Here is a 27,637-nt window from a genome sequence, read left to right on the forward strand (position 1 = left end):
CCAGATAATAAACGGAGTTAGCTGAAATGACACTGAAACTAAACAGGCAGTGTTGTTTTGGATCAACAGCTGGGTAGAAAAGACATAAAATACATTTCAGGTGCTCCCTTTTTAGGTCAACATTCAACTCCTTCTTTAAACCTCTTCTCTTTCAATCGAAAGCACTCGGCCACTGACAACCCATACACTTTCTCTTCACGGACACAGGCACAAATAATTTGTGATTCAAAATTGCATAGTTTATTTTTTTGTGCTTGGCACATATTAGATCATTGGGGACAACATTAGTATTTTACATATAAAGTTATAAATGCATATTATGTAAAAGCATATTATGTCAACAATGTAATATGATGTTTACAAAAACAACAGCATATGTAAAAAAAACAAACAAACAAAAAAACCATTCAGTTTGACTGTCTTAAAATTTGGCAATCAAGGTTGTACGTAACATGAATAACACAGATCTCATATTTTTTTTGCATGAAGCACATGCAAGGTGTGTCTCTTCTTACGAAATGAATAAACCAACAATAATCCTCAACAGAGCATGAAAGAAGATATGAGAAGGGAAGGCACTTGCTGCCACAAGTTGAAAACACTGCATCTCTGAACAACCCATGTATGTGTTGACTTCTCTTCAAATCTTGTACTTCACCTTTCCAATCTCACTTATGACACAGATATGCTGGAGGGAGGAAGAGAAAGAGTGTTGTTCCCCTCAGTCAGATGTTAAATCAAGCGAGCAACACTTTGATTGTTTATAGACCGTCACTGAAACATGTTTTAATCCCCCATGTTTACAGAACATAAATTAGTCATCTGTTGTGTTTTATCTGCTGGAGTGTTGAAAGACCATGGTGATGACGAGCCCTCAGAAGATAAATGTTTTGAGCTGATTAGAGATTGTGGAGGGATGTGAATTTGGGAATGCAAGGTCAGACTTTCCCCATATGACAGGAATCATCTCACCTCTCCATTATGCTAGTGCACTGAATTTTACATCATTTAAAGATTAAAAGTTCAAAGGTCATCCAAAGTCAATCTCAAACTGATAAATGAACACTTCCTTGATAACAATCATATGACTGTACTGATATGTAGCATGTGCTAACCGGTAATACTAATAGTCGTTAAGTGGGGAATTAAGATGACTCCCTCTGCCACATAAGCAGATCCTAACCCTAACATTCCTTTCTTCACCTTCCTTCCAATTTCTATAATGAATCCCCCCCCCCCCCACCACACACACACCACACACACACACACACACACACACACACACACACACACACACACACACACAAACACGCCAAAGGGGTGGTTGTGTGTCTGGGGTGCTGTGTTTCAGACAAATCTGAGTATCTCCTTGATACAGGTATTCATAATAGAGGTCAGGGCAGTACATTTAAAATAAGAATGCTGTAACTCAATTTAACATAGGAGTGTTGGCATGAGGCACAGCGCAAGAGGCCAGGAAAACATACAGGTATTCCAAAACATACAGTGCACACACACACCCCCGAACGCACACACTCTCGAACGCACACACTCTCAAAGGCCCATGCGCCCCAACAAGCACCCGCACACAAACACACACACGCACGCACGCACGCACGCACAAACACACACACACACACACACACACACAGAGAGACACACACACACACAGAGACACACACACACACAGAGACACACACACACACAGAGACACACACACACACAGAGACACACACACACAGAGGATACCTGGGTGAGTTTAGATTTCAGGGAGAGAAGTGTCTCTTTGACTATGTTTACTCTCAGCTCCCGGCTCTTTCATCCCTTTCAAACAGCTCTTTAAACTAAAAGGTCATGTGTAGTTCAGAAATAAAAGTAGAGCCTTACATTCAGGTCACGAAAATACTCGTTGTAGTCCAAAGCATAGCCCACAACAAAACGGTTGGGAATTTCAAACCCCACATCTGTTGAGATAAATACAGACACAGAAAATTAGATATATGTAGAGAAGGCTTGAATAAACCATAAATTCAAACTTCAGTCAGGGTTATATCAGGTCTGTATAACAGAGATTATTCTTGAAAAGTCTCACAATCAAACACCAAACTCAAACAAAGAACCTTGAAATTAATTAAACATTAAACATTTAAAATGCTACCTCATTCAAAACCACCTGGGCTTTAGACTGATATATGAGTAACATGACATGTACAGTATAAATCTGGTTCTGACGGATGAATGAAGGATGAGTGACATCCCGGATGGCATTAAACAGAGATGCACTTACAGTCTGGAAGGCTTCCAACCACATTAGAGACCCTTTTCACCAGCAGACTGAAACAGACGTGACAGTACAACCATTAACAAAGCTAATATCCACAATAATTTGCAATGAATCATGCAGAAGAGATTTGAACTCAGATGAAAAAAATGTACAGTGATACTACATAAGCAGTTCATGACTAGATTATAGTGAAGATGGCGATAGGGTAGCTATTGTTATCATTCAGACAGGAACAATACTGATTACGGAAGCTTCAAAGGGGGAAACTAAGGGCAAACAGTACAGTACCTATACCATTCTAAATCAAAACAATATTGTGCAATACATATGGATTGATTTATGAAAAAAAAAATGCAATACTAACAGAGTTGTATTCAAGCAATGAAACACAATTGCAAACTTTACATAAAACAGAAGACAAATTCAAGTTGAAGTATGGTGACTGGAGGCACGCATATCTATAGTCCCTGCTGTAACTACGGAAGAGTGACATCTTGTTCCTGTGACAGCCCCCCGTGGACATGGAGAGCTGTGACAGACTGACTCACCCGGCGACCTTTACCATCTTGGGTTCAAAGGCCTCCACATGCTTCAGAAGGGCCTTCATTGTCTTTCCTGTGTCGACTATAGCCTAGAGGCAGGGGAAAAAAAGAGGGATAGAGGGAGGGCCATGAATGTGGACTGCTCTCAGAAGAGAATGGATCGCAATAGCAAATCAACCAATAACATGCAGTATGCTATACCATAAATTAATCCATATAGATTTTCTACAGATATCAATGACAATGTTTTGCTTTGCTTTGAAATTGTTCCTTGAGATCTGAGATTAAGAACTACACTAATTATATAGAAGTACAGAACGCAATGTGACAAAATTCATGCAATTGTGTATGTGTGTCACACAGCCCATCTAGAATATTGATTGAATCTTAGATGCTGTTATTCCTCTAGAGTGGGGATAAACAGCCATCATGTGGTGAAGGCCTAGTGTTTATGCATGGATGACATCAGTCTGGAAACTTTCACATCTGAAACATCTCAAAGGGGGGAAAAAAATACAAAAAAGAGAGGTCTGGCCTATGTGCACCAGGAGGTTGAAGGGTAGGAGGAAAACTATTAATTTAAAGCAATTATTGCCTGTATGCAATGATAGGCATGTTATATGTTATGATGTAATCTATGCAATTTATCAATCCCTTGCCATTTGGCTGTTATTGCATAATTTAAGACCTGATTATCAAAATAGTGAATGAGAATAAGTGAAGAAATGCAATATTTTCATATTTAAATTTCAGATTTATTTATAAGCAGGAGGGAAGATGGCATATTTATAGGCCTACTGTACAATAAGCCTGAATATAGATCAAATCTAATCTAATTGTATTCATCACATACAATGCTGTGAAAAAGTATTTTCCCCCTATCTCATTTTCTCAACTTTTGCATATTTTTGATACTGAATGTTAGCAGATCTTCAACCAAAACCTAATATTAGATCAAGTGAACCTGAGTGAACAAATAACACAACAATGATTTACTTATTTAATTTATTTCATAAAGATATGCCACACCTAATGCACCTGTGTGAAAAAGTAATTGCCCCCTTACACTCAATAACGTGTTGTGCCACCTTCAGCTGCAATGACACCAACCGAATGCTTCCTGTAGTTGATCAGTCTCTCATGTCGCTGTGGAGGAGTTTTGGCTGACTCTTGCATGCAGAACTGCTTTAACTCAGCAACATTTGTGGGTTTTCAAGCATGAACTGCTTGTTTCAAGTCTTGTCACAACATCTCAATTGGGATTAGGTCTGAACTTTGACTAGGCCATTCCAAAACTTCAAATTTGTTGCTTTTTAACCATTTTCATGTAGAGTTGATTGTGTGTTTTGGATCATTGTGTTGCTGCATGACCCAGCTGCGCTTCAGCTTCAGCTCACAGACAAATGGCCTGACATTCTCCTGTAGAATTCTCTGATACGGAGCAGAATTCATGGTTCCTTCTAAGGCAAGTCGTCTAGGTCCTGAGGCAGCAAAGCATCCCCAAACCATCACACTACCACCACCATGCTTGACTGTTGGTAAAAGTTTGTTACTGTGGAATGCAGTTTTTGGTTTTCGCAAGGCATAATGGGACCCATGTCATCTAAAAAGTTAAACTTTTGACTCATCTGTCCATAGAACATTCTTCCAAGAGTCTTGATGATCTTCCAGGTGCTTCTTTGGAAAACTTGAGTCAACTTTTTGGATGAGACGGGTCCTGTTATATCTGGCTAAAACCTAACACTGCGTTCGACAGTAAGAACCTCATACCAACGGTCAACATAGTGGTGGTAGTTTGATGGTTTGCTGCCTCAGGACCTAGACGGCTTGCCTTAATAGAAGGAATCATGAATTCTGCTCTGTATCAGAGGATTCCACAGGAGAATGAGCTGAAGTGCAGCTGGGTCAGACAATGATCCAAAACACACAATCAACTCTACATGAAAATGGTTAAAAAGCAACCAATTTGACATTTTGCAATGGCCTAGGCAAAGTCCAGACCTAATCCCAATTAAGATGTTGTGGAAGGACTTGAAACAAGCAGTTCATGCTTGAAAACCCACAAATGTCACTGAGTTAAAGCAGTTCTGTATGCAAGAGTCGGCCAAAATTCCTCAACAGCGATGTGAGATGCTGATCAACAACTACAGGAAGTATTTGGATGCAGTCATTGCAGCTAAAGGTGGCACAACCAGTTATTGAGTGTAAGGGAGCAATTACTTTTTCACACAGTGGAATTGGATGTTGCATAACTTTGTTAATTAAATAAAATAAGTATCAATGTTTTGTAAACTCATGTTCCCTTTATCTAATATTAGGTTTTGGTTGAAGATCTGATAACATTCAGTATCAAAATCATGTAAAAATAGAGAACAATCAGTAAGTTGGCAAATACTTTTTCCCGGAACTGCACTTTGTAAACAACAGGAGTGGACTAACAGTGAAATGCTTACTTAAGGGCCCTTCCCAACAATGCAGAGAGAAATCATTTTAAAAAGACAAACACGTAATAATAGATACACAATGAGTAACGATAACTTGGCTATGTACAAGTGGTACCAATACCGAGTCGAAGTGCAGGGGTACGAGGTAATTGAGGTAGACACTGGATGTACATATAACTAGGAATAAAGTGACATATAATAAACAGTAGCAGCAGCTGATGTGATGATTCAAAAAAGTTAGTGCATGAAGGGCCGATGCAGATAGTCTGGGTAGCTATTTGGTTAGCTGTTTAACTAACTATTTAGCAGTCTTATAGCTTGTGGGTGGAAGCTGTTCAAGGTCCTGTTGGTTCCAGACTTGGTGCATCGGTACTGCTTGCCTTGCAGTAGCAGAGTGAACAGTCTATGACTTGGGTGGCTGGAGTCTATGACAATTTTTATCAACTTTATTCAAGGCATCAAGGCAAATTCAAGGCATTTGCAATACTGTACCATGAGATGATGCAGTCACTTACCTCTACAATCAAGACATTCTTTGTGCCATGTAAAAAAAAAGAAGAGAGAAACCCATTTTTAATATCTCTGAACTGCAACATCACAACAACTTCCATTCAAACATAGGGGCAAATACTTGGGAGTTTGACTTCTCACTTCTTAGACTGTAGCTATAGTGACAATCTTGGATCTAATTTTAGTCCCTTAGAGACACACAGACATGTCATTATACTCCCTCATAATGTACGGTTGTTCCTAACATTGTGCCAAAGGCACTTCCAAATGTCTTAGACAGTAAAGATAATTACAGTCGGACACTTTCTCTGGTGCAGGGGTTCAAATGACAGCTTTTCCCCCCGTGGCTGTGTATGAGGCTCTTTGTCTGGCTGGTGGAGTGTATCTATGGTTTGAGGCGAGTGCTCTGAGAGAATGCAGGCAGGAGGCCAATGTTGTGGGCCTACACACTACACCTGAACCGTGTTATGTAACACTATGAACAGGGAGTAAGGATACGTAACTATGCTGAACAAAAATATAAACGCAACAGCAACAATTTCAACGATTTTACTGAATTAAAGTTCAGATGAGGAAATCAGTCAACTGAAATTAATTAATTAGGCCCTAATCTTTGGATTTTACAACTGGGAATAGAGATATGCATCTGTTGGGCACAGATACCTTGAAAAAAATGGGCCTCATAATGGGCCTCAGGATCTCGTCACAGTATTTTTTCTATCGATAAAATGCAACTGTGTTTGTTGTCCGTAGCTTATGGCTGCCCATACCATAACCCCACCGCCACCATGGGACACTCTGTTCACAACGTTGACATCAGCAAACCGCTCGCCCACATGACGCCACACACATGGTCTGCGGTTGTGAGACTGGTTGGTTGTAGTGCCAAATTCTCTAAAACTACATTGGAAGCGGCTTATGGTAAAGAAATGAACATTAAACTATCTGGCAACAGCTCCGCTGGACATTCCTGCAGTCAGCATGCCAATTGCACGCGCCCTCAAAACTTGAGACATCTGTGGCATTGTGTTGTGTGACAAAACGGCACATTTTAGAGTGGCTTTTTCTTTTCCCTAGCCCAAGGTGCACCTGTGTAATGCTCATGCTGTTTAATCAGCTTCTTGATATGCAACACTTGTCAGATGGATGGATTATCTTGGCAAAGGAGAAATGCTCACTAACAGGGATGTAAACAACTTCGTGCACAACATTTGAGAGAAATAAGCTTTTTGTGAGTATGGAACATTTCTGGGATCTTTTATTTTAGCTCATGAAACATGGGACCAACACTTTACATGTTGCATTCATATTTTTGTTTAGTGAAGTAGAGAGAGAGAGAACATGGAAACCTTGAGCAGAACTAACCTGCTTTGCCACATGGAAAAGATGTGCACAAAACAGCCTCAAACAACCACATTAGTGATTTTTATATGACCTTATTCGATATGGATTACATTTCCCCTCAAGAATGTTAAAGATACGAAACACAAACACTTGGAGGTAACAGGTGCATTATTCTACCAGACAATGTGCTACATCATTCTAACCCCCTCCACTACTCCCAAAGGCTTTTGCCCTCATACTGCTATCGGTCCTATTGCTGAAATCCCAAATAAAATCCTGTACATGCCTCCCTTCTGTTGATGATGGACTGGGAAGGGAGGTAGGCTATAGAAACTCAACCCCATGCAGAGATTCCTGCAAAATCAAGTCATTTGACAGATCTGTTCTTGAACCTATCCAGCCAACCTCCCAACTTACATATTTGCAGCAGTGTTATGCATTTTAACTTTAACACTCCTCGACTTTCCATGATGACATTTGGGATTAGGAAAAGCAAGTGCTGTAAATAGTATGCCATTGCCAATAATGCTAGTTGACGGTTGGCCAGAGTCCACGTGCCTAATAACTGGCACCCCTTATGACTGGCACATGCCCCAATGACTGGCACCACTCAGCTGTGCCATGGGGTGACGACATGACACTGAGATGGCAGCCATTTAGTGAAGATTGATGTCGGCCATCTAGTTACCCATAGTGAAGATTAATGTTCCTGACTTGCGTAAATTTGCTGGGTTAGACAGACAGGTATTCTTGTTGACCTCCTAACCCTAAGCAAAAACAAATCTTAGGTAAGGTTTTTGCCTATTCAGTTGTATGTAAAAAAAATATAATTCTCATGACATCGCCTGCTGTCCTCTTCTGACTCCTAAAATATACCTTGCTACTGAGATAGAATGTAGTCTTACAGCACATAGTTACTGTCTCTATCTAGATGGGGGCGTCAATTCCAACACCACTCACATGCCATCCTCTTGAGCACCCTTGACTTAAACTCCATTAAATCTTTCATTGACTTTTATATGGGGTAGGCTACAGTGTGGGGTGGATGATGGTCCACCAAAACCCTATTTTTCATCGTCAAGTATTTCCTCAGGAAGAGGATATTCCTGGTGCAACCATTCCTGTACTGTCCGCAGGACTAGATTAGTGATTCATTCTCAACCTGGTGTTGGCTGCACCACACTGACAAAGTGACTCTTATGAAGGGTACACAAAGAGGACGGTTGTCGGGGAAGACCCAAAAATGTATGACGCTCCGAATGAACGCAGGATGACACCCAGTCACTGGGTTCACTCTCTTTGCTCCAGTCCAGAAATGTAGTTCAGTAGACACAGTTTTACACAGGAATGTCTTAAACTGTCTGTCTCTTATGGAAGGACCTAGCCCTGGCCTCACGCCATAGAGTCAAAAGATGTATTTTCATTAAATGGATCTACTATGCCTTGTGGTGATTCGTTGGGACCACTCCTTAGACATAGAGGGCCACACCTATGTGAAATATACCAGGGTAGTTCATCCTTCAGCTCAATCTTCTTATATCTTCTTATAGATCGTATACCTGATCTGAATGTCTTTAAAGTGTGTATGTGTCTTTCTCATTCTTCCTTCACCACCCAAATGAGCACACTGATGCATTTCCAAGAGCCCCGTCGACGCTCAACTGCAGAGCAGAGAGCTCCCCCTTGTGGCTAGTTTTGACCTTATATCAAAAACTTTCTTAACGCTCAAATTCTTTAGAACAAAGTGTATCTGAATGCATAGAATCTAATTTCCCAGAGAGGGATAAAAATGGAAAGATTATTTACAGAAATAAACCTGGTTTGAACAAATGTCCATATAAAATTATTAAAATGTATTTAGGCATGTACATACCTTACCTCGTAGAACAGATAGATCTTGACTTCCTATTATGTGCAGGTCCTCTGTTGATTGGTCATTCTAGAGAAGAAGAAAAAAACTTTCTTGAGTGTGTGAATAGTCACCATTCTGTCCTGGACAGAGGCAAGACACAGATAAACTCACAGAGATGTCCTCAAACATGACATCCAGGATGACTACGCTGCACAGATCAGTGAATTTTCCATGACGGTGACTGTCTAGTGTCTACGTAATCACTATCATTTAGACAGTAAGGCTTTAGATGGAATGGAAAAAGGCCAGAATGAAGGGCAGTAACAATGGAGCTAATACAGACACTCATTCAGGTCAGCTCAATTCTACAATCATGCTGGAGTCAGATATTTCAGATGCTGAGTTAGCCAAAATACAAAATCCCAAGTGAAAGGGAAAGGGGATGTCAAGTCAGTTGTACAACTGAATGCATTCAACTGAAATTGGTCTTGTGCATTTAACCCAACCCCTCAATCAGAAATGTGCGGGGGCTGCCTTAAATCGATGTGACATAAATGCATGGCCTTTCATAGGAGTATAGCGAACAATGAGGGGACTGAAAAAGTAATAATTTACAATAATTTCTCATTTCACGTTTAATTTCCTTAAACTAATTTCCTAACGCTCATATCGAACCATCCTAAAGTACACTATATATACACAAAAGGTATGTGGACACCCCTTCAAATTTGTAGATTCGGCTATTTCAGCCACACCCGTTGCTGACAGGTATGTAAAATCGAGCACACAGCCATGCAATCTCCATAGACAAACATTGACAGTAGAATGGCCCATACTGAAGGCACCGTCATAGGATGCCACCTTTCCAACAAGTCAGTTCGTCAAATTTCTGCCCAGCTCGAGCTGTCCCGGTCAACTGTAAGTGCTGTTATTGTGAAGTGGAAACGTCTAGGAGCAACAACGGCTCAGCCGCAAAGTGGTAGGCCACATAAACTCACGGAATGAGACCGACGAGTGCTGAAGCGTGTAGCGCATAAAAATCGTCTGTCCTTGATTGCAACACTCACTACCGAGTTCCAAACTGCCTCTGGAAGCAACGTCAGCACAAGAACTGTTCGTTGGGAGCTTCATGAAATGGGTTTCAATGGCCGAGCATCCGCACACAAGCCTAAGATCACCATGCGCAATGCCAAGCGTCGGCTGGAGTGGTGTAAAGCTCGCCAACATTGGATTCTGGAGCAGTGGAAACGTGTTCTCTGCAGTGAGGAATCATGCTTCACCATCTGGCAGTTTGATGGATGAATATGGGTTTGGCGGATGCCAGGAGAACGCTACCTGCTCCAATGCATAGTGCCAAGTGTAAAGTAATGGTCTGGGGCTGTTTTCATTTTTCGGGCTAGGCCCCTTAGTTACAGTGAAGGGAAATCTTAACGCTACAGAATACAATGACATTCTAGACGATTCTGTGCTTCCAACTTCGTGGCAACAGTTTGGGGAAGGCCCTTTCCTGTTTCAGCATGACAATGCCCCCATGCACAAAGCGAGGTCCATACAGAAATTGTTGGTCGAGATCGGTGTGGAAAAACTTAACTGGCCTACACAGAGCACTGACCTCAACCCCATCGAACACCGTTGGGATGAATTGGAACACCGACTGCGAGCCAGACCTAATTGCCCAACATCAGTGCCCGACCTCACTAATGCTCTTGTGGCTGAATGGAAGCAAGTCCCTGCTGCAATGTTCCAACATCTAGTGGAAAGCCTACCCAGAATAGGGTAGGTTATTATAGCAGCAAAATGGGGACCAACTCCAAGCATGTGTCCACATACTTTTGGTCATGTAGTGTATCTCAAATTGATTGTGTAGCTCAACAAAGTCAGAGGGAGGCCTACATATTTTTGCCTAATCCAATGAAATCCGTAAATAAAAGGAAGTGACATACATACACAGACAGACTACATACACAGACAAGCTATATACTCTTCCATCTCCAAACATGAACCAATTATTAATAACAGAAACAACAGGTTGCTTCGATTTCTATTTTCCTCTCTTATGTTGAATAAGTATTTTCGTAACTGTTCTGGTCGGAAGTCAGCGCTAAAAGAACATGACAATTTCGAGGTTTGAATGTTATACATTGAGGATACAGCATCTGAACAGGCCTCCCAGTTGTTCTGCTGAAGGGAAGCCCAGCTGCATAAACAATACATGCTGAAGATTTCAAAGGACAAATAAATAGGATATTGTGGGACCAACCAAGGTGCTCCTCAACTACATTAAACTAGAGAACCTCATATTCACTACGTTTATCTTTAACTTCATCACAAGCGATTGATAAATGATGTGATGATAGAGCCTTTCAAAAGACTCTTAAAGAACTTGATGCGCTGTTGTTCACTGTACATTATTTACACTCGATGATTGACTACTGTTGTTGTTGTTGTTGTGTGAGGGTCGGGTTACATACCAGGTAGCTCTTAAGCCTAATAAACTCCACTCTGGTCTCCAGGTGCTTGTTGGAGTTGCGGCATTGTACCTTAATGAACTCCACCAGGTCGGAACAGAACTTGTACCCTCCCTTCAGTACACACAGCACCACCATGTCATGATCCCCAATGTCATCCATGATGTGTCGGGCCAGGCGCTCCGTCCTACAGTACAAATCATGTTAGACCTTCCCAGGAAACCACAATTACACAGACAGAGCAGTGTGTGTGTGTGTAATTACATTTCGGGGTCACATGATACCACAGAGTTGATGCTTTATCACTAATTGCCAAGGCATGCAGTGTGTATGATGCGCGCGCGCACAACACACACACACACACACACAGTTATCGTTTATTGGGTACTTTCACTACACAGTTCTCAACTCAATGACTTCTTGAAGTCCTCCAAACCTCCCTGGTTGGTAAAAATGTGGCATGCACCAGCATTCCTTTCCACATGAGGTAGAAAATCTGAACTGTGAACCCAGGCCAATGAGTGCACCAGGAGAAGACCAATAAAGTGGGTCAAGTCAAGTGATAAAGATAAAAACGGGGGTGCTATTCCTATTTAAGATCATCCTTTAAGCACAGTAATGTAGTAACGTATGTTCCATATTGTAACTACAAAAACATAAGTGGAATAGTAGATTGGCTTCTGATCATCTCAGCAAGTTGGTGAAAAGGTTTGTATGAATTCCCTCCAGATTATAAAATAAATATTACCTGTCCATGATAACCCCATGTGGAATGTAGACACTCTCTATATCTTCGCGGTAATGCTCTGGATAAGTGAAGAGCTCTAAACTGTATCCGGGCCAATCATCTTTAATCTAAGATATGATAAACAAAGATATGAAACACTTGCAAAGTTATGATACATTTATTCATGAAATATTCCCATAGGCTATATCTGTAAGTAGCCTATCAATTTAAAAAGTCCATGATCTGAGGACAGTACTTGATCGACTGAAATCAGCTGGAGCTGATTTCAGTCGATCAAGTACTGTCCTCAGATCATGGACTGGACTCAGATCAAGTTACTCAAGAAAACAAATCACGATAGGATAAATATTGGTATATTACAATAGACCACTACAAAACAAAGTCTGAAGCTTTTTACCACAATTCCTCCTTCCAGTCCCGTCGCTCTGGATGGAACGCATTCTGCCATGATGTTTTCCGCGATAAGAGAGTTGAAGTAAAAATTCAGTCAGCAGACAAGGAATGAAGGGGAGCGAAAAAATTACTACAATCACATGCAAGATAACGGTGAAGTGTTCCTCGAAGTAAACCCACCCTGTATTATAACAACTTTTCCACTTTATAAAGAGAGATTATTTGTGCAATTTTAGGCTGAAACTCAAAACTAGCCAACAAGTCAAGCATGCTGTGGTCATGCTAAAGTCATTAGTGTGACTAAAAAGAGGTCGTTGTTGTTTTCCAGTCCTTCTGAATAAACCACCGAATGGCACAATTAGATCCACGGGGGTGGATAATCAGCTGCATGGGATTTCATGTAGTAGTTTTCCTGTAGGCTGCTTGCTAAAAAGGAAAAGTTAATAATTTGGTTCAATAAACTGGCAAAGGACCAGATAAGTATAGGCTCATTCAAGGCTCTTGTACAATGACCTACAAGGATTACATCATAACGTAGTATGTAGTAATATTTAGAAACTGTTGTAAGCAGATTTTCAAAAATATATTTAAATATAGTGCAGAGTTAATTTAGTTTTTCCAAAACAATGTGAAATCATAGACAGGGACAGTGAGAGGGATATGACAATTTGCCAGACAATTTCATATCTAGCACTCAGGGCATGTTTTTTTTCCTCACTGAATATCTGTTTACAATTCTGGCATTTGCCATTGAGACTTAAGAGGTCCCATGTGTGTTAGTTGTTGTTGGCGATGTAGATGGCCTTGTATCGCTCGATGAGGTCAATGTCCCTCTCCAGCTGCTTCATCTCCAGCTCCAGACTCTCCTTGCAGTACTTCTTGGGGGTGGTGTCCATGACAACAGAGTCCCTGGTACTGATGGTGCAGCTCCCCCCAGTTCTTCTTCAAGCCCCGGACAGAGAATGACCCATCAATAACACAGGCAAGGAAGATGAGCTTTCCATTCTTGATCAAGAACAATTAATTATCAATAAGCCCATGTATGTCAGCGTAATGGGAATGTCTTTCTGGGAAATGTCGCTCTCAAACCCCTTTGAATGTATGCTGGTGCTTAACAGAATTTTTAAGCCTATTCATCATTTGACACATTGATCAAATATTGAACCTTATCTAAATGACTGATCAGCTAAAACACATATATTAATGTAATACATCTTTATGATCTATTCTAGGACAGATTCTATTGGCTTGGTTCTAAGGACCTATGTGGTTTACCTGTGTGATGTTTTTTTTCGCTCATCCTCAGAGAGCTGTATAATGGCGCCCTGTCTCATGCTGTCACACCCTGATCTGTTTCACCTGTCCTTGTGATTGTCTCCCCCCCTCCAGGTGTCGCCCATCTACCCCATTATCCCCTGTGTATTTATACCTGTGTTCTCTGTTTGTCCGTTGCCAGTTCGTCTTGTTTGTCAAGTCAACCAGTGTTTTTGTTCTCACCTCCTGCTTTTCCCAGTCTCTCTTTTTCTCGTCCTCCTGGTTTTGACCCTTGCACATCCTAACTCAGATCCGCCTGCATGACCACTGCCTGTCCCTGAGCCTTCCTGCCGACCTGTACCTTGCCCCACCTCTGAATTGTTGACCTCTGCCTACCCTGAGCCTGCCGTCCGGTACCGTTGCCCCACCTCTGGTTTACTGACCCCTGCCTGCCTTGACCTGCCCCTGTTGGAATATTAAACCATTGTCAATTCAACGTGTCTGCATCCGGGTCTTACCTTAATTCCTGATACATGATTATTGACATAGCTCTCATACTTGTCCTGAGCCCTCCTCACCTCATCAGCATGCTGCTGCAGGTACTCAGGGTTCTTTCCAAAGTCCTAGGGAGGGGATGGGCAAATAGTTATGCTAGGTGCCTCTTCAGTTCAATTCAAATTGATTGAGTGTCCAGTCTTGGTGCAATAAGCGTATTTTCTTTGACTAGCACAAAAAATTCACTACCTGCTTGACAGACAAAGCGAAAGTAGTCTTTTCATATGTAGTGATGTACTTTGACCAGTCCTCAATTTTCCAGGAGCTGTTTGTCTCCAGTTTTAGTGTCGGTGTAGATAGGCTGTGGCTTCCTTAGCACTGCCATGATGTTCTCAAAAGGCTCCCGAGTGGCGCAGCGGTCTAAGGCACTGCATCTCAGTGCTACAGGTGTCACTACAGACCCTGGTTCAATCCTGAGCTGTATCACAACTGACTGTGATTGGCAGTCCCATAGGGCAGAGCACAATTAGCCCAGCATCATCCAGGTTAGGGGAGGTTTTGGTCAGGGTAGGCCGTCATTGTAAAATATGAATTTGTTCTTAACTGACTTGTCTAGTTAAATAAAGTTTTAATAAACATTTTAAAAGCATATGTCTTTACAAAGTCCCTTTTGGAGTGAATACCGATAATTCTGCTTTGGCTGCTATTTGTGTTTTCTTGAAAGTATCATACAAATATGAAAAAGTTTCTCTAGTGGTGTAAAAATATAAACACAGAATTAGATTAAGGAAATGACCTCAAGTGATACTGAGATGTAATCTCGCCCTATTGCTTACTTTCAGTAAGTTTGGGTTCCTTGGAGTGCTCGAGCAGATATTTCTCTGGAGAGGGCACATCTACTTTTGTTGGCCCCAGTTTTGTTTGAAACCTTATTCATACTTTTCGCATGCTTAACTTGTTCCCTAAACATTGATATAACCTGACAATGGAATAATAAAAGAGAAGATATAGTACAGTAGCTAGATCATTTCAGGACATGAGTGCAAAAATCTGTCAGAAGCCCAGTGCACAGTGGTGCAGTCTTTTTCACTGTGCAGGTTGTGGCAACAAAGTATCCTCACACACATTCCCAATCTCACACACATTCCCAATCCCCCACATAGGTTTAAGAAAAATATTAAGATAGCTAACGTTAGATACAGTAGATATGCCCATGGGCTGTGTGCAATGCAAATAAGTATACATAGCTAGCTAACGTTATACAGTTACTTTGTTAGCTATTAGTAGTTCACAGTGTGGGAAGAATATTCATCTTGTTTCTACCTTTCCTTATAAAGTGAGAGGTAAAATCCTCCATCTAAGATTTGAATGCAATCTGCGTTTCATCCGTTTTGCCTTCTCCCCGTTTACATGTAACACGGTACTTACGAAATACAGTTTGTCCCTTTACTTTTCCCGTACAATGTGTGACAATGCGAAAACTATGCCATATACAGTGATTCGAGTTGTGGCCAATGAATAATGGTAAAAGGCCAGCAACACTCCGTATTATTCAGAGCGCAATTAAATGACACCATAATACATTCTACAGACCCCACTGAGTATTCCCTACAATAATCTTACTCTGGCACCCACAATATTTTTCGCTCAAAAAACAATATGTATTCAATATAAAGTGATTCACATTGTGGCCGCCAATGGAATGGGTGGAGCAAAAGGCCAGCCTCATTTCTTTGACATTGGAACATGTTTTAAAACATACATTTAATGCAAATGTCACTTAAATATGAACGAATATGATTCATTGTTAATGTTTAGACAATCATTTGTAATATACTGTATAATTAATAATACAGGTAATTGACAATTTTCTACTATTACGTGGGAGACATTTATTTCGAAAATTTCCGAAATTCCGTGACCCGGAAGTACCTTTTTAATGTTGCTGACGAGAAGCTTAAGTTGAACGTGGCTAACATTGGTTTACTTTCATCAGCTCTTTCTTTACTCCAATAATTCAACGTTACTAGCTAAGATACTGTAAAAAAAAAAGATCATCCGGGTAGGCCTAGTGTATAAAATATATTAAAAGTCATTATCGACTGATTCATGCGTCACATGAAAACTGTAGATAGGTAAACGAAATTATTTCCAAAGATATGTGTTAAACACAATAGTATTTTAGAAGACAGAAATGTAAGTATGAGCCCTATCGGGTCTATTTAGCCCTTGATCATGACTCAGTTACATTACATTACACAAGTCATTTGACGAAGGCGGCTTCTTTAGTGGGGTGTTTTGTTAAAATACCTGACGCTCGATCTGAAGATTAATTAACACGCATCGCTTGCGGTACGGTATTGGAAGCATAAGGACCTTATCTTTTATATCAGCGAGAAATAATAATAAAAAAGGCTAAATAAACCCCTTGATAGTGTGGATTGTGTTCCCATACGGCAATGTTACAGCGCTTGTTTACGGAAAACAGGAGCGACCACGTGCTAATGAGCTAAATCGCATGCTCAGAAGTGTAGAATAAATGTAGTTTCGTTGGATGGAGGCAAGCATCCATAGCAGTATGGATCTGTGTAAAATTGCTACAGTAAGTGTATCTTTTTTTATTTGAAGGATTCTTTCTCGCTGACGAAAGATAAGGGCTATATGTTTCAAAAGCCTTGTCACAAGCGATGATTATTGACGTTTCTAAACGTTAAATATGCACTATGCAGAAATCGCTCAACCATTTCGTTGTTGCTAAAATTTTAATATTAATATTTCCAGTTTGTATATATATTATTCCTAATATTTCCAGTTTGTGACAAAACAAGCTAGTATAATGTGGAGTATCATTGTACCATCTAAACTGTTGTGAAATATCTGTTCCATAACCAAAAATATTGTATTTTCAGTTTTTTGAAGCTGGTGTACAACACCAAAAGTAAAATATGGGAAAACAAAACTTAACAGGAAGCATAGAAATAGCACACACAGAACAGATCTACTGCTTCGCACACTTGCTTTCAATGAGATTGACAGATGTATTTCTATGTTAGTTTCATTGGGTCCCCCCAAAAAGTTACATATTGCAGCTTTAACCCAGCATTGGGATTGTTCTTATGGACAAAGCTAATTGACTACCACAGTATGAGTCATTAAACCCAGAGATGGTTCCAATTGTTTATCCGCCATAGATTTTTCCATCTGGGATTTTAGAACTACTACATATAAGGTCTGTGTTTCGTGTATGCTTACCCTGGCTTTACGTTTTGATAACCGAGCAAATCGCTCTAGGACAAGGTAACTTTTTATCAATAATTAGCATTGCACTTTTTTTTTTAGTAAATTGAGGCTAATATATTGATAAAACGCACCTTGCCCGAGAAAGAATTACACGGCTATCAAAACGTCACAAGTTAAGCCTTCACCAAACACAAATAATTGTAATTTCTTTGTAAAATGAATGGCGGAAAAACCATTGGAACCATTTCTGTGTTTTTATGGGTATTCTGATGTGTCCACTGTGACGGACTAGAGCTGAGAACTGTAGGGAGAAGGCAGAATGCCGCCTAGAGTTTGATAGCTAGGGTATTTAAAATCATATTCTTCATCAACCATCTCCCTGACTACCTTTCTCTGATCAAGCCATGAACTGTCCCTCTCCACCTTTGGCACTCAAAGACTTGGCCTGTATTGGTTGACTTAACTATACAGTAGCTAGGCTACTCGTGATGATGTGTTGGTTGACCTAACTATACAGTTGCTAGGCTACTCATGATGATGTATTGCTTGTTTGTTTTTTGGCTTTTGAAGCACTTTGAGATTGTTATGAAAAGGGCAATAGAACATGTGTAAATTATTATTCACACTGGTCAAGTAATTTAGCGACAGCTAAACTTAGTAACTGTTCAAATACTATAGCTATAACCAGGATAGATTGTTATCAAGATGTACAGTAGCTACATAAATGTTACATTTCAACAGCTCCTGACAAGGAACTTGCATCACTGAACGTATTGCCTGTTATTATTTGATGTCATTAACCCTGTACAATCAGTCTTATCTAATCTGTTTTACAGATATGACATAACAACCACATCAAAATGCTTCCAGTAGCCTACTGTCAAAGGGTGAAAATGTTTTTAGTGATGGGAGTGTTGAACAACACACGGCAGCTTGCTCTGAAAGCTGTGAGATGGCGGACAAGCCCTTTCTCAATATCCAGATCGTGGCTATCTACTGTACCCCAGATAGAGGACCGAAACATCCTGCTAATGGGTCTGCCTGGAGCAGGAAAAACCTCTGTGGGGCGTGTTGTTGCTCATAGACTGGGAGTGCCTGTCATTGACGTGGACGACCATATCCTGGAGGTGACATGGAAGATGCCGGTGGCTGACAAGCTGGCCGAGGTCGGAGGGGAACGTTTCCTGGAAGAAGAGGGTCGGGCTCTGTGCAAATTATCCACCTCTGGTAGTGTCATCTCCTTAACAGGATCCAACCCACTCCACTCTGGGGCTATGCAGCACCTCAAACGCACTGGACTGGTAGTGTATCTGGATGTAGCCACCGATGACATCATACAGAGGCTGTCCAAGATGAAAGTGAACAGGATTGTGGGCCAGGAGGCTGGGGTACCCATCAGGCAGATTCTACACTACAGGAAGCAGTTTTATGAGAAATGGCTTGACACTAGAGTGCTCTGTGGGACTGGAGATACTGTTGAGGAGATTGCAGAGAAGGTGCTTCAGGCTGTGGAGAGATACCAGAACTCGAAATCGGAGACCTTTGTGTCAACCAGGAGGGAGAACGGATCATCTAGTGATTCAAAATACTTCAGTGACGTTGTTTTAGAGGGGTTAGCTCCCGATGGTGGACTATACGTGCCCCAAAAAGGCTTTCCGAAGCTCGACGTACGAGAATGGCTAAGATTAGCAGAAATGTCCTATCCTGAACGAGCCTTAGCCATGCTTGAAAAGTGCATACACCCCATGGACATCCCTAGTACCGATCTCAGAAGAATGGTGTTCAGAGCTTACGGGGTTAACTTTGCCAGCGAGGCCATTGCACCGGTGAAACACTTAGTTCATAACCAGTTTGTGCAGGAGCTCTTCCACGGCCCCACTGCTTCGTTTAAAGACCTGGCCTTGCAGTTGATGCCTCAGCTCTTCGCCTATTGCCTCCCACAAATGTGCAACTACCTCATCCTTGTGGCAACATCCGGTGACACCGGCAGTGCAGTGCTGAGTGGGTTCGGCAACCTTCATGACCTGGACCGGCAGAGGGTCGGCGTGCTGGTGTTCTTCCCAGAGGAAGGAGTGAGTGAGATCCAGAAGCGACAGTTGACAGCCTACAAAGAGGGCAACGCCAGGGCTGTCGGTGTCCTATCCGACTTTGACTTCTGCCAGAGGGCCATTAAGAGCATGTTTGGGGATTCAGGTCTGACAGGGCATTTGGCTGTGGAGTATGGCACTGTCCTCAGCACTGCTAACTCCATCAATTGGGGAAGGCTGCTACCACAGGTGAGGCCCTGCTGTAAGATGACACAGTACTACTTGTGTTTTTAAGGCTCAGAAAATGTGCTGGATGTATGTTATTTTTTATTTGTATTATAGGGGATTAACAAACCCATCTTAATTATATACAGGGGTAGGAGTGAATACATTCTAAATGAACATTAAATACATATAGCTATCCTAAACAATTAATTGTTTTATTTATTCATTTCATTCAGTCTAGGCTACTTAATGTCTTGGTATGTTGTTGTACAGCTCAAGTAGCGTTACTTCATTACCTCCTGTTTCTCTCCAGGTGGTCTATCACGCCTCAGCATATCTAGATCTTTTCAAAGATGGGGTTATCAAGTTCGGAGAGCCCATCGATGTATGCATCCCTACCGGTAACTTTGGCAATGCCATGGCGGCCCTGTACGCTAAGCAAATCGGAATCCCGATAAGAAAAATCATCTGCGCTTCCAACCAAAACCGAATCGTTTCTGACTTTATTACGACAGGGGTGTGTGATCTCCGAAACCAGCCTCTCATTGCCTCGCTTTCCCCAGCCATAGACATCCTCAAATCCTCCAACCTGGAGAGATTTCTCTACCACGCCTCAGGTGGTGATGGCCGTCTTGTTAGAGATCTGTTCACGAGCTTAGAGAAAGACCAGTACTTCAAAGTCTCTGAGTCATTGCTCCAAAAGATCCAGGAGGATGTGGTGGCTGGCTGGTGCTCTGAAGAGGAATGTCTGGCTGCCATCCTAAATGTTCACACCAAAACTGGTTACGCGATGGACACACACACCGCTGTTGCTAAGGCGGTTGCTGACCGGCTACAGGACCCATGGTGTCCAGTGGTGATCTGTTCCACGGCGCACCACGGGAAGTTTGCCCCCACCGTCCTCAAAGCGCTGCGGTGCCCGAACACTAATTACAACCCCTCAGATCCTCTGGACCAGCTGAGGGAGCTGGCCTCTGTAGCGTCCACACCTCGGATGCACCAAAACATGCTTCAGTGCCTGAAGGATAACAGTGGAGGAGAACATGCAGTGTGTCAAGCAGATTTCAGTGTGTTAGTGGAGGAGGTGGAATCCATGATTCAAGACTCTTTCTTGAAAGTTCTTTAGGTCTCTTTCAGATAAACAAACAGGTAAAGACTCTGGGGTAGGGTGGTTCATTTTATTTTCATTCAGTGTGTTGAGGGCAGTTGAAAATGAAAGTCAGCCCATGAATTGATAAATCATATGAATTCATGTGGGGGTTTTTTCTCTAATGAATTGTGCAATTGATCTCTTTATTTGACAGAATTTGAGTTTAGATGATGTTTCTACAGCGACTGGAGATGTCATAACAACATAAGTCTTCTGTACCCACTAGATGGTGATATTTACCACATGGCTCCTATGCAGCCAAGAGGTCCCCTCAGGTTTCATGATCGGTAGTCCTGGTTCAGAAGCTCCTAACTAGCCCCAACGGCCCAATACATGAGACTAAATTGTGGAGTCATTACCTTGTGCCAAAGGAAGAACTATATATAGAACTAAATATGCTTGTTTATGTTTATGTCATGTAGTATGGTTTAACCCAGATGTGCTGTTTGTTACAAGCAATTCGCTACCACCCGCAATAGCATCTGTTAAACATGTGTATACGACAAATACAATTTGGTTTGCTGTTGTTTATTTTTTACAAATGTATGCTCATATCCCTTCTTTTGGATGTACTATGTTATGTAACTGTCAGAACTGTCATATTACAATCCTAAACAACACGAAGGACATACTCAGGTTGATGTTCATCTGGCCATTGGTATTAAATGTTTGTTTGTGTAAAGTCATTATTCTCTTTTGATATGAAGGTTTTTGAATATAGCTTCATTCACTGAACAACAGTTATAGTGCTCCATAAATAAGAAATACAACTTTTGCTGGGAAAATATATTTCTCTAATAAACAAACCCAACTGCTCTCTGAGAATGAGTGCAGTTGTAGCCAGAGCCAGAAGTTCCAGAACCATCCTCATCCTCCACTTCCGCCAGAGAAGCGATGAGAATAGCTGAGGTGCTGATAAAGCAAAATGGCGGATCTCTCCTCGTGACATTAAAACCTGGCTAATTAATCTCGACGAGGTTCATGGTCCAGTAATTGCTGGGGAAAGTTGGAGAGGCAGTGAGAACCTCCTATCAATGCCCACACACTCATTAACTAGGCTTCTACTAACACAGCTGGCCTTTATTGCTGCACAAAATCCTTTTACTGTTTGCACTATCCCTCAGCTCTTTCATACTAGTACATTAGCTGTCAAGCCAAGAAATAAGAGTCAGGTTTCAAAGCTATTTACATTTCTATTTAAATGTTAAGCCTATTTTTCTGTCATTTTTACTCTCTTTTGTCTCTACTGTAGATAATTTCAGGCCCATGCCAAAACTGGTTGTGATAGCATAGTATTTCATCATGACACATGAAGAGGATGAACAATAGGGACACATAAGGAAGTGACTTTGCTTTTACTGTTCAGGTTCCATATAGACAGAAATGGAATGAGGAAGGGCATCAGTATTTTCACCCAAACACCTAAAAGATTAGTAGAAGATAAGTTAGTATGATGTTCAAGGTTTCAAAGTCAACTATGCTATCAGTATGACCTCATTATCAGAAGTAAACCTAGGTCCAACAACGCATGTATATTCAACCTAGGAGTGAACCAGGAAATGATCTGAAAATATAGAATGGAACATGTCATTTGCTCCTCTACTATTCAAGCCTTCAAATCGTCTCCCATTGTGCTGCTAACATTCGACCAGCTTAAAATAGAACTGTTCGACATTCTGGAAGGCGACACGCAATGAATGATCATTTCATGCTGGGGGACTTTCTCCAACCTCTCTCCATCTACGGTGATAGAGAGGACAGAAATGGATCTGTCTCCGTGGATATCAATGGAGTCATTTAAATCCATGCAGGTGCTGCTTCAGCAGCTGGAGGGGGGAGGGAAAATATATGTTTCATAGATCTCCAGGATTGCTTATGACTGCAGTTGTTAAAATAGATCGAGGTTCAGGCCACGTTAGATGAAACACTTCTCCGGCGTGCCTTCTCGTTTGGATCACTGTCTCTCTGGCAGAATAGTGAAGAGCTTGTTTGTTTTTTTTGCCTTGTCTACATTTATTCAGCCGTAAAATGCAGTTTGCCTTGCGTTATGCGTTGTCTTATCATTACACAGATGGATGATAGTTAAAATTAGTCTGGTTTTTGTGTACTAAAATCTTTATGCCGTATTCTGAGGCTAACCAATTAAAATGTCCAAATGATGCCACAACGCAGGTTGTACGGAAACATCTGGAAAGTTCCCTCTGTAGAGTTCTGTTATTCTCCCACATCAACTGTGTGTGTCTTCACAACAGAACTGTGTGTGTGTTTGAATGTGTGAGAAATGGAGAGAGAACGGAGGGGCCTGGTTTAAGGTGATCTATTTGTCTTGTCACAATGAAAGGCTTCTGCACCTGGGTTATTGGGCCTGAGGGAGATAGATAGAGAGAAAAGGACTGGGGACATTAGGATAAATTATGGGTTAGACTGTTTGTGTGCCGAGTGCATGCGCACCTGTGTGTGTGTGTCTGTCCACATTTTTTGTGAGTTTGCCATTGTATCTATCCACACTGTATTTGTGTTAGTGTGCACTGAAGGCTGTGTGTAACCGTACTATATGTGCCTATAGCAATAAATGTGTTGGTGATACATGCATGTTTACATCTGTGCCTATGTGCACCTTGTGTGTGTGCATGCGTGTGTACACAGAAACCTACACAGTGCTGCAGTCTTATTAATCAGGCTCTTTGGCAGGTGTGTGAGGAGTGTGGGGGGAGGTGTGTTTGTGTGTGAGAGAGAGAGAGAGAGAACTGTTCCTCAGCACCTAACGGCCCACGGCTGGGTGAGCAGGGATAATTGCAGGTGCCAGCCTGTTTCCATCTCCTTAACGTGGACCTGTGGCATAATGGAAACTGCTCATTCGCCACGAAGGAGGGAGGAAAAAAGAAAAGAAAGGATAGAGAGGTTAGGAAATGAGAGAGGGGATTGCTATGGTTCTGTGATAGCAGTTCTCCCAAAATATGTTATATTTTATTCATACATTTGTGTTATTCCTTCTTTTAATGTTATTCAATTGGAATCCAAGGTTCCATGAGATGTATAGGCTGTACGGAAATGGTACTGTACTAAACGACCAGTTGAAGAACAGTGTGATTATGGTGGCCCAGAGGGAGATTGTATGGTGTGTGCTGCACGAGTTTCGCATTTTTAAACAGTCACACCCATATTGATCAGGCCACACCTCGCCACACCCACCAAACGGGAGCAAACGTGCCTCAAAGGCTGTTATAAAGAATTGTTTTGGGGAAACGTTTCACTCAATACAAACACTCACACAACGTAGCAAACGTTGAATCGAACTGAACGCACCCTTGGTTTGAGAGAGTGGGTGTCAGGATGGGGGAAGCCATCTTGACTCTCTGTGATGGTCAGAAATGTTTGTAACTGGGCAATTCCACAGTAACAGATTGATGTAGATACTCAGAATTCTTCCTTTAAAATGTATTCCAAACAAAAACCAATGATTGCAAAGTTAAACAAACCATACCACTCTATGCACAAGGACTACTTTTAACAAATTCCACAGAACATTTTACAAAAAGTAATTTAATTGCAGAACAGTGCAAATGCGAAGTTGGGTATCAGAATGACGGTTTGTGCTGTCTTTCTGTTAGGGTTAACCCACTTGATGGGAATTGTAATGTGGCGCATATAATGAGGATCGATACACTGCCCTCTCAGAAAAGAGTACCCGTGCTTCAACCAACCTCGTCACATGTCCAGAGCAGTGCGTTCCGATGGCCCCACGGCCGCCATCCCACTTTGGATACCAACGTAGCGAACGGTGGGACAGGGAAGCGAACTCAGGTTTTTGGCGTGAAAGGCAAACACCCTACGCATCGCTCCAATAGAGCCACCAGATCCCTGGTCGGGACCCGGTGAAGGCGATTGTGAAAGCTGCCGTTACCGTCAATACTACTCGCCAACGTGCAATCATTGGACAATAAATTAGACGAGGTACGATCACGAATATCCTACCAACAGGACATCAAAAACTGTAATATCCTATGTTTCACGGAATCGTGGCTGAATGACGACATGGATATTCAGCTAGCGGGATATACGCTGCACCGACAAGATAGAACAGCACACTCTGGTAAGACGAGGGGGTCGGGCTGTGCAAATTTGTAAACAACAGCTGGTGCACGAAATCTAAGGAAGTCTCTAGATTTTGCTCGCCTGAAGTAAAGTATATTGTGATAAATTGCAGGCCACACTACTTGCCTAGAGAGTTTTCAGCTATACTTTTCGTGGCTGTTTATTTACCACCACAGACAGATGCTGGCACTAAGACCGCACTCAGTCAGCTGTATAAGGAAATAAGCAAACAGGAAACCACTCACCCAGAGGCGACGCTCCAAGCGGCCGGAGACTTTAATGCAGGGAAACTTAAATCAGTTCTACCAAATTTCTATCAACATGTTAAATGTACAACCAGAGGGAAAAAAATTCTAGACCACCTGTACTCCACACATAGAGACGCGTACAAAGCTCTCCGTCGCCCTCCATTTGGTAAATCCGACCACAACTCTATCCTCCTGATTCCTGCTTAAAAGCTAAAATGAAAGCAGGAAACACCAGTGACTCAGTTTATAAAAAAGTGGTCAGATAAAGCAGATGCTAAACTACAGGACTCTTTTGCTATCACAGACTGGAACATGTTCTGGGATTCTTCCGATGACATTGAGGAGTACACCACATCAGTCACTGGCTTTATCAATAAGTGCATTGAGGACGTCGTCCCCACAGTGACTGTACGTATATTCCCAACCAGAAGCCATGGATTACAGGCAACATTCGCACTGAGCTAAAGGGTAGAGCTGCCGCTTTCAAGTTGCGGGTCTCTAACCTGGAAGCTTACAAGAAATCCTGCTATGCCCTGCGACGAACCATCAAACAGGCAAAGCGTCAATACAGGGCTAAGATTGAATCATACTACACCGGCTCCGATGCTCATCTTATGTGGCAGGGTTTGCAAACTATTACAGACTACATAGGGAAGCACAGCCACAAGCTACCCATTGACACGAGCCTACCAGACGAGCTAAACCACTTCTATGCTCACTTCGAGGCAAGCAACACTGAGGAATGCATGAGAGCATCAGCTGTTCCGGACGACTGTGTGATCACGCTCTCCATAGCCGACGTGAGTAAGACGTTTAAACAGGTCAACATACACAAGGCAGCAGGGCCAGACGGATTACCAGGACGTGTGCTCCAGGCATGTGCTGACCAACTGGCAGGTGTCTTCACTGACATTTTCAATATGTCCCTGATTGAGTCTGTAATACCAACATGTTTCAAGCAGACCACCATAGTCCCTGTGCCCAAAATCACAAAGGCAACCTGCCTAAATGACTACTGACCAGTAGCACTCACGTCCATAGCCATGAAGTGCTGACCAACTGACAGGTGTCTTCACTGACATTTTCAATATGTCCCTGATTGAGTCTGTAATACCAACATGTTTCAAGCAGACCACCATAGTCCCTGTGCCCAAAAACACAAAGGCAACCTGCCTAAATGACTACTGACCAGTAGCACTCACGTCCATAGCCATGAAGTGCTTTGAAATGTTGGTAATGGCTCACATCAGCACCATTATCCCAGAAACCCTAGACCCACTCCAATTTCCATACTGCCCAAACAGATCCACAGATGATGCAATCTCTATTGCACTCCACACTGCCCTTTCCCACCTGGACAAAAGGAACACTTATGTGAGAATGCTATTCATTGACTACAGCTCAGCGTTCAACACCATAGTACCATCAAAGCTCATCACTAAGCTAAGGATCCTGGGACTAAACACCTCCCTCTGCAACTGGATCCTGGACTTCCTGACGGGCCGCCCCCAGGTGGTGAGGGTAGGTAGCAACACATCTGCCACGCTGATCCTCAACATTGGAGCTCCCCAGGGGTGCGTGCTCAGTCCCCTCCTGTACTCCCTGTTCACCCACGACTGCTTGGCCAGGCACGACTCCAACACCATCATTAAGTATGCAGACGACACAACTGTGGTAGGCCTGATCACCAACAACGACGAGACAGTCTATAAGGAGGAGGTCAGAGACCTGGCCGAGTGGTGCCAGAATAACAACCTATCCCTCAATGTAACCAAGACTAAGGAGATGATTGTGGACTACAGGAAAAGGAGGACAGAGCACGCCCCCATTTTCATCGACGGTAGTGGAGCAGGTTGAGAGCTTCAAGTTCCTTAGTGTCCACATCAACAACAAACTAGAATGGTCCAAACACACCAAGACAGTCGTGAAGAGGGAACGACAAAGCCTATTCCCCCTCAGGAAACTAAAAAGATTTGGCATGGGTCCTGAGATCCTCAAAAGGTTTTACAGCTGCAACATCGAGAGCATCACTGCCTGGTACGGCAATTGCTCGGCCTCTGACCACAAGGCACTACAGAGGGTAGTGCGTACTGCCCAGTACATCACTGGGGCTAAGCTGCCTGCCATCCAGGAACTCTACACCAGGCAGTGTCAGAGGAAGGCCCTAAATATTGTCAAAGACCCCAGCCACCCCAGTCATAGACTGTTCTCTCTGCTACCGCATGGCAAGCAGTACTGGAGTGCCAAGTCTAGGACAAAAAGGCTTCTCAAAAGTTTTTACCCCCAAGCCATAAGACTCCTGAACAGGTAATCAAATG

General features: G+C 42.2%; 2 protein-coding genes across 3 annotated transcripts; one reads left to right on the forward strand and one right to left on the reverse strand.

Annotated features, from left to right (window-relative positions):
• Positions 1-217: 217 nt before the first annotated feature.
• Positions 218-16,288, reverse strand: prtfdc1a (phosphoribosyl transferase domain containing 1a). Its single transcript, XM_014180997.3, has 9 exons — positions 12,590-16,288; positions 12,193-12,299; positions 11,448-11,631; positions 8,998-9,063; positions 5,786-5,803; positions 2,833-2,915; positions 2,288-2,334; positions 1,888-1,964; positions 218-688 (listed from the first exon to the last, which is right to left on the reverse strand). Exons 1-9 carry the CDS (start codon positions 12,638-12,640, stop codon positions 641-643), a joined length of 681 nt encoding a protein of 226 aa, XP_014036472.1. The 5' UTR covers positions 12,641-16,288; the 3' UTR covers positions 218-640.
• thnsl1 (threonine synthase like 1) lies at positions 16,274-21,662 on the forward strand. 2 transcript variants are annotated; one of them, XM_014180999.3, is made up of 3 exons: positions 16,274-16,530; positions 18,411-19,850; positions 20,140-21,662. In XM_014180999.3, the coding sequence occupies exons 2-3, from the start codon at positions 18,435-18,437 to the stop codon at positions 20,950-20,952; spliced, it is 2,229 nt and encodes a 742-aa protein (XP_014036474.3). In that variant the 5' UTR covers positions 16,274-16,530; positions 18,411-18,434; the 3' UTR covers positions 20,953-21,662. The 2 variants fall into 2 exon arrangements, with proteins under 2 accessions (XP_014036474.3, XP_014036475.3); XM_014181000.3 differs by having other exon boundaries at positions 16,302-16,936.
• Positions 21,663-27,637: the final 5,975 nt, after the last annotated feature.

The sequence above is a fragment of the Salmo salar genome, chromosome 29 (assembly GCF_965601325.2).
Source record: "Salmo salar chromosome 29, fSalSal1, whole genome shotgun sequence".
Classification (NCBI taxonomy): domain Eukaryota; kingdom Metazoa; phylum Chordata; class Actinopteri; order Salmoniformes; family Salmonidae; genus Salmo; species Salmo salar.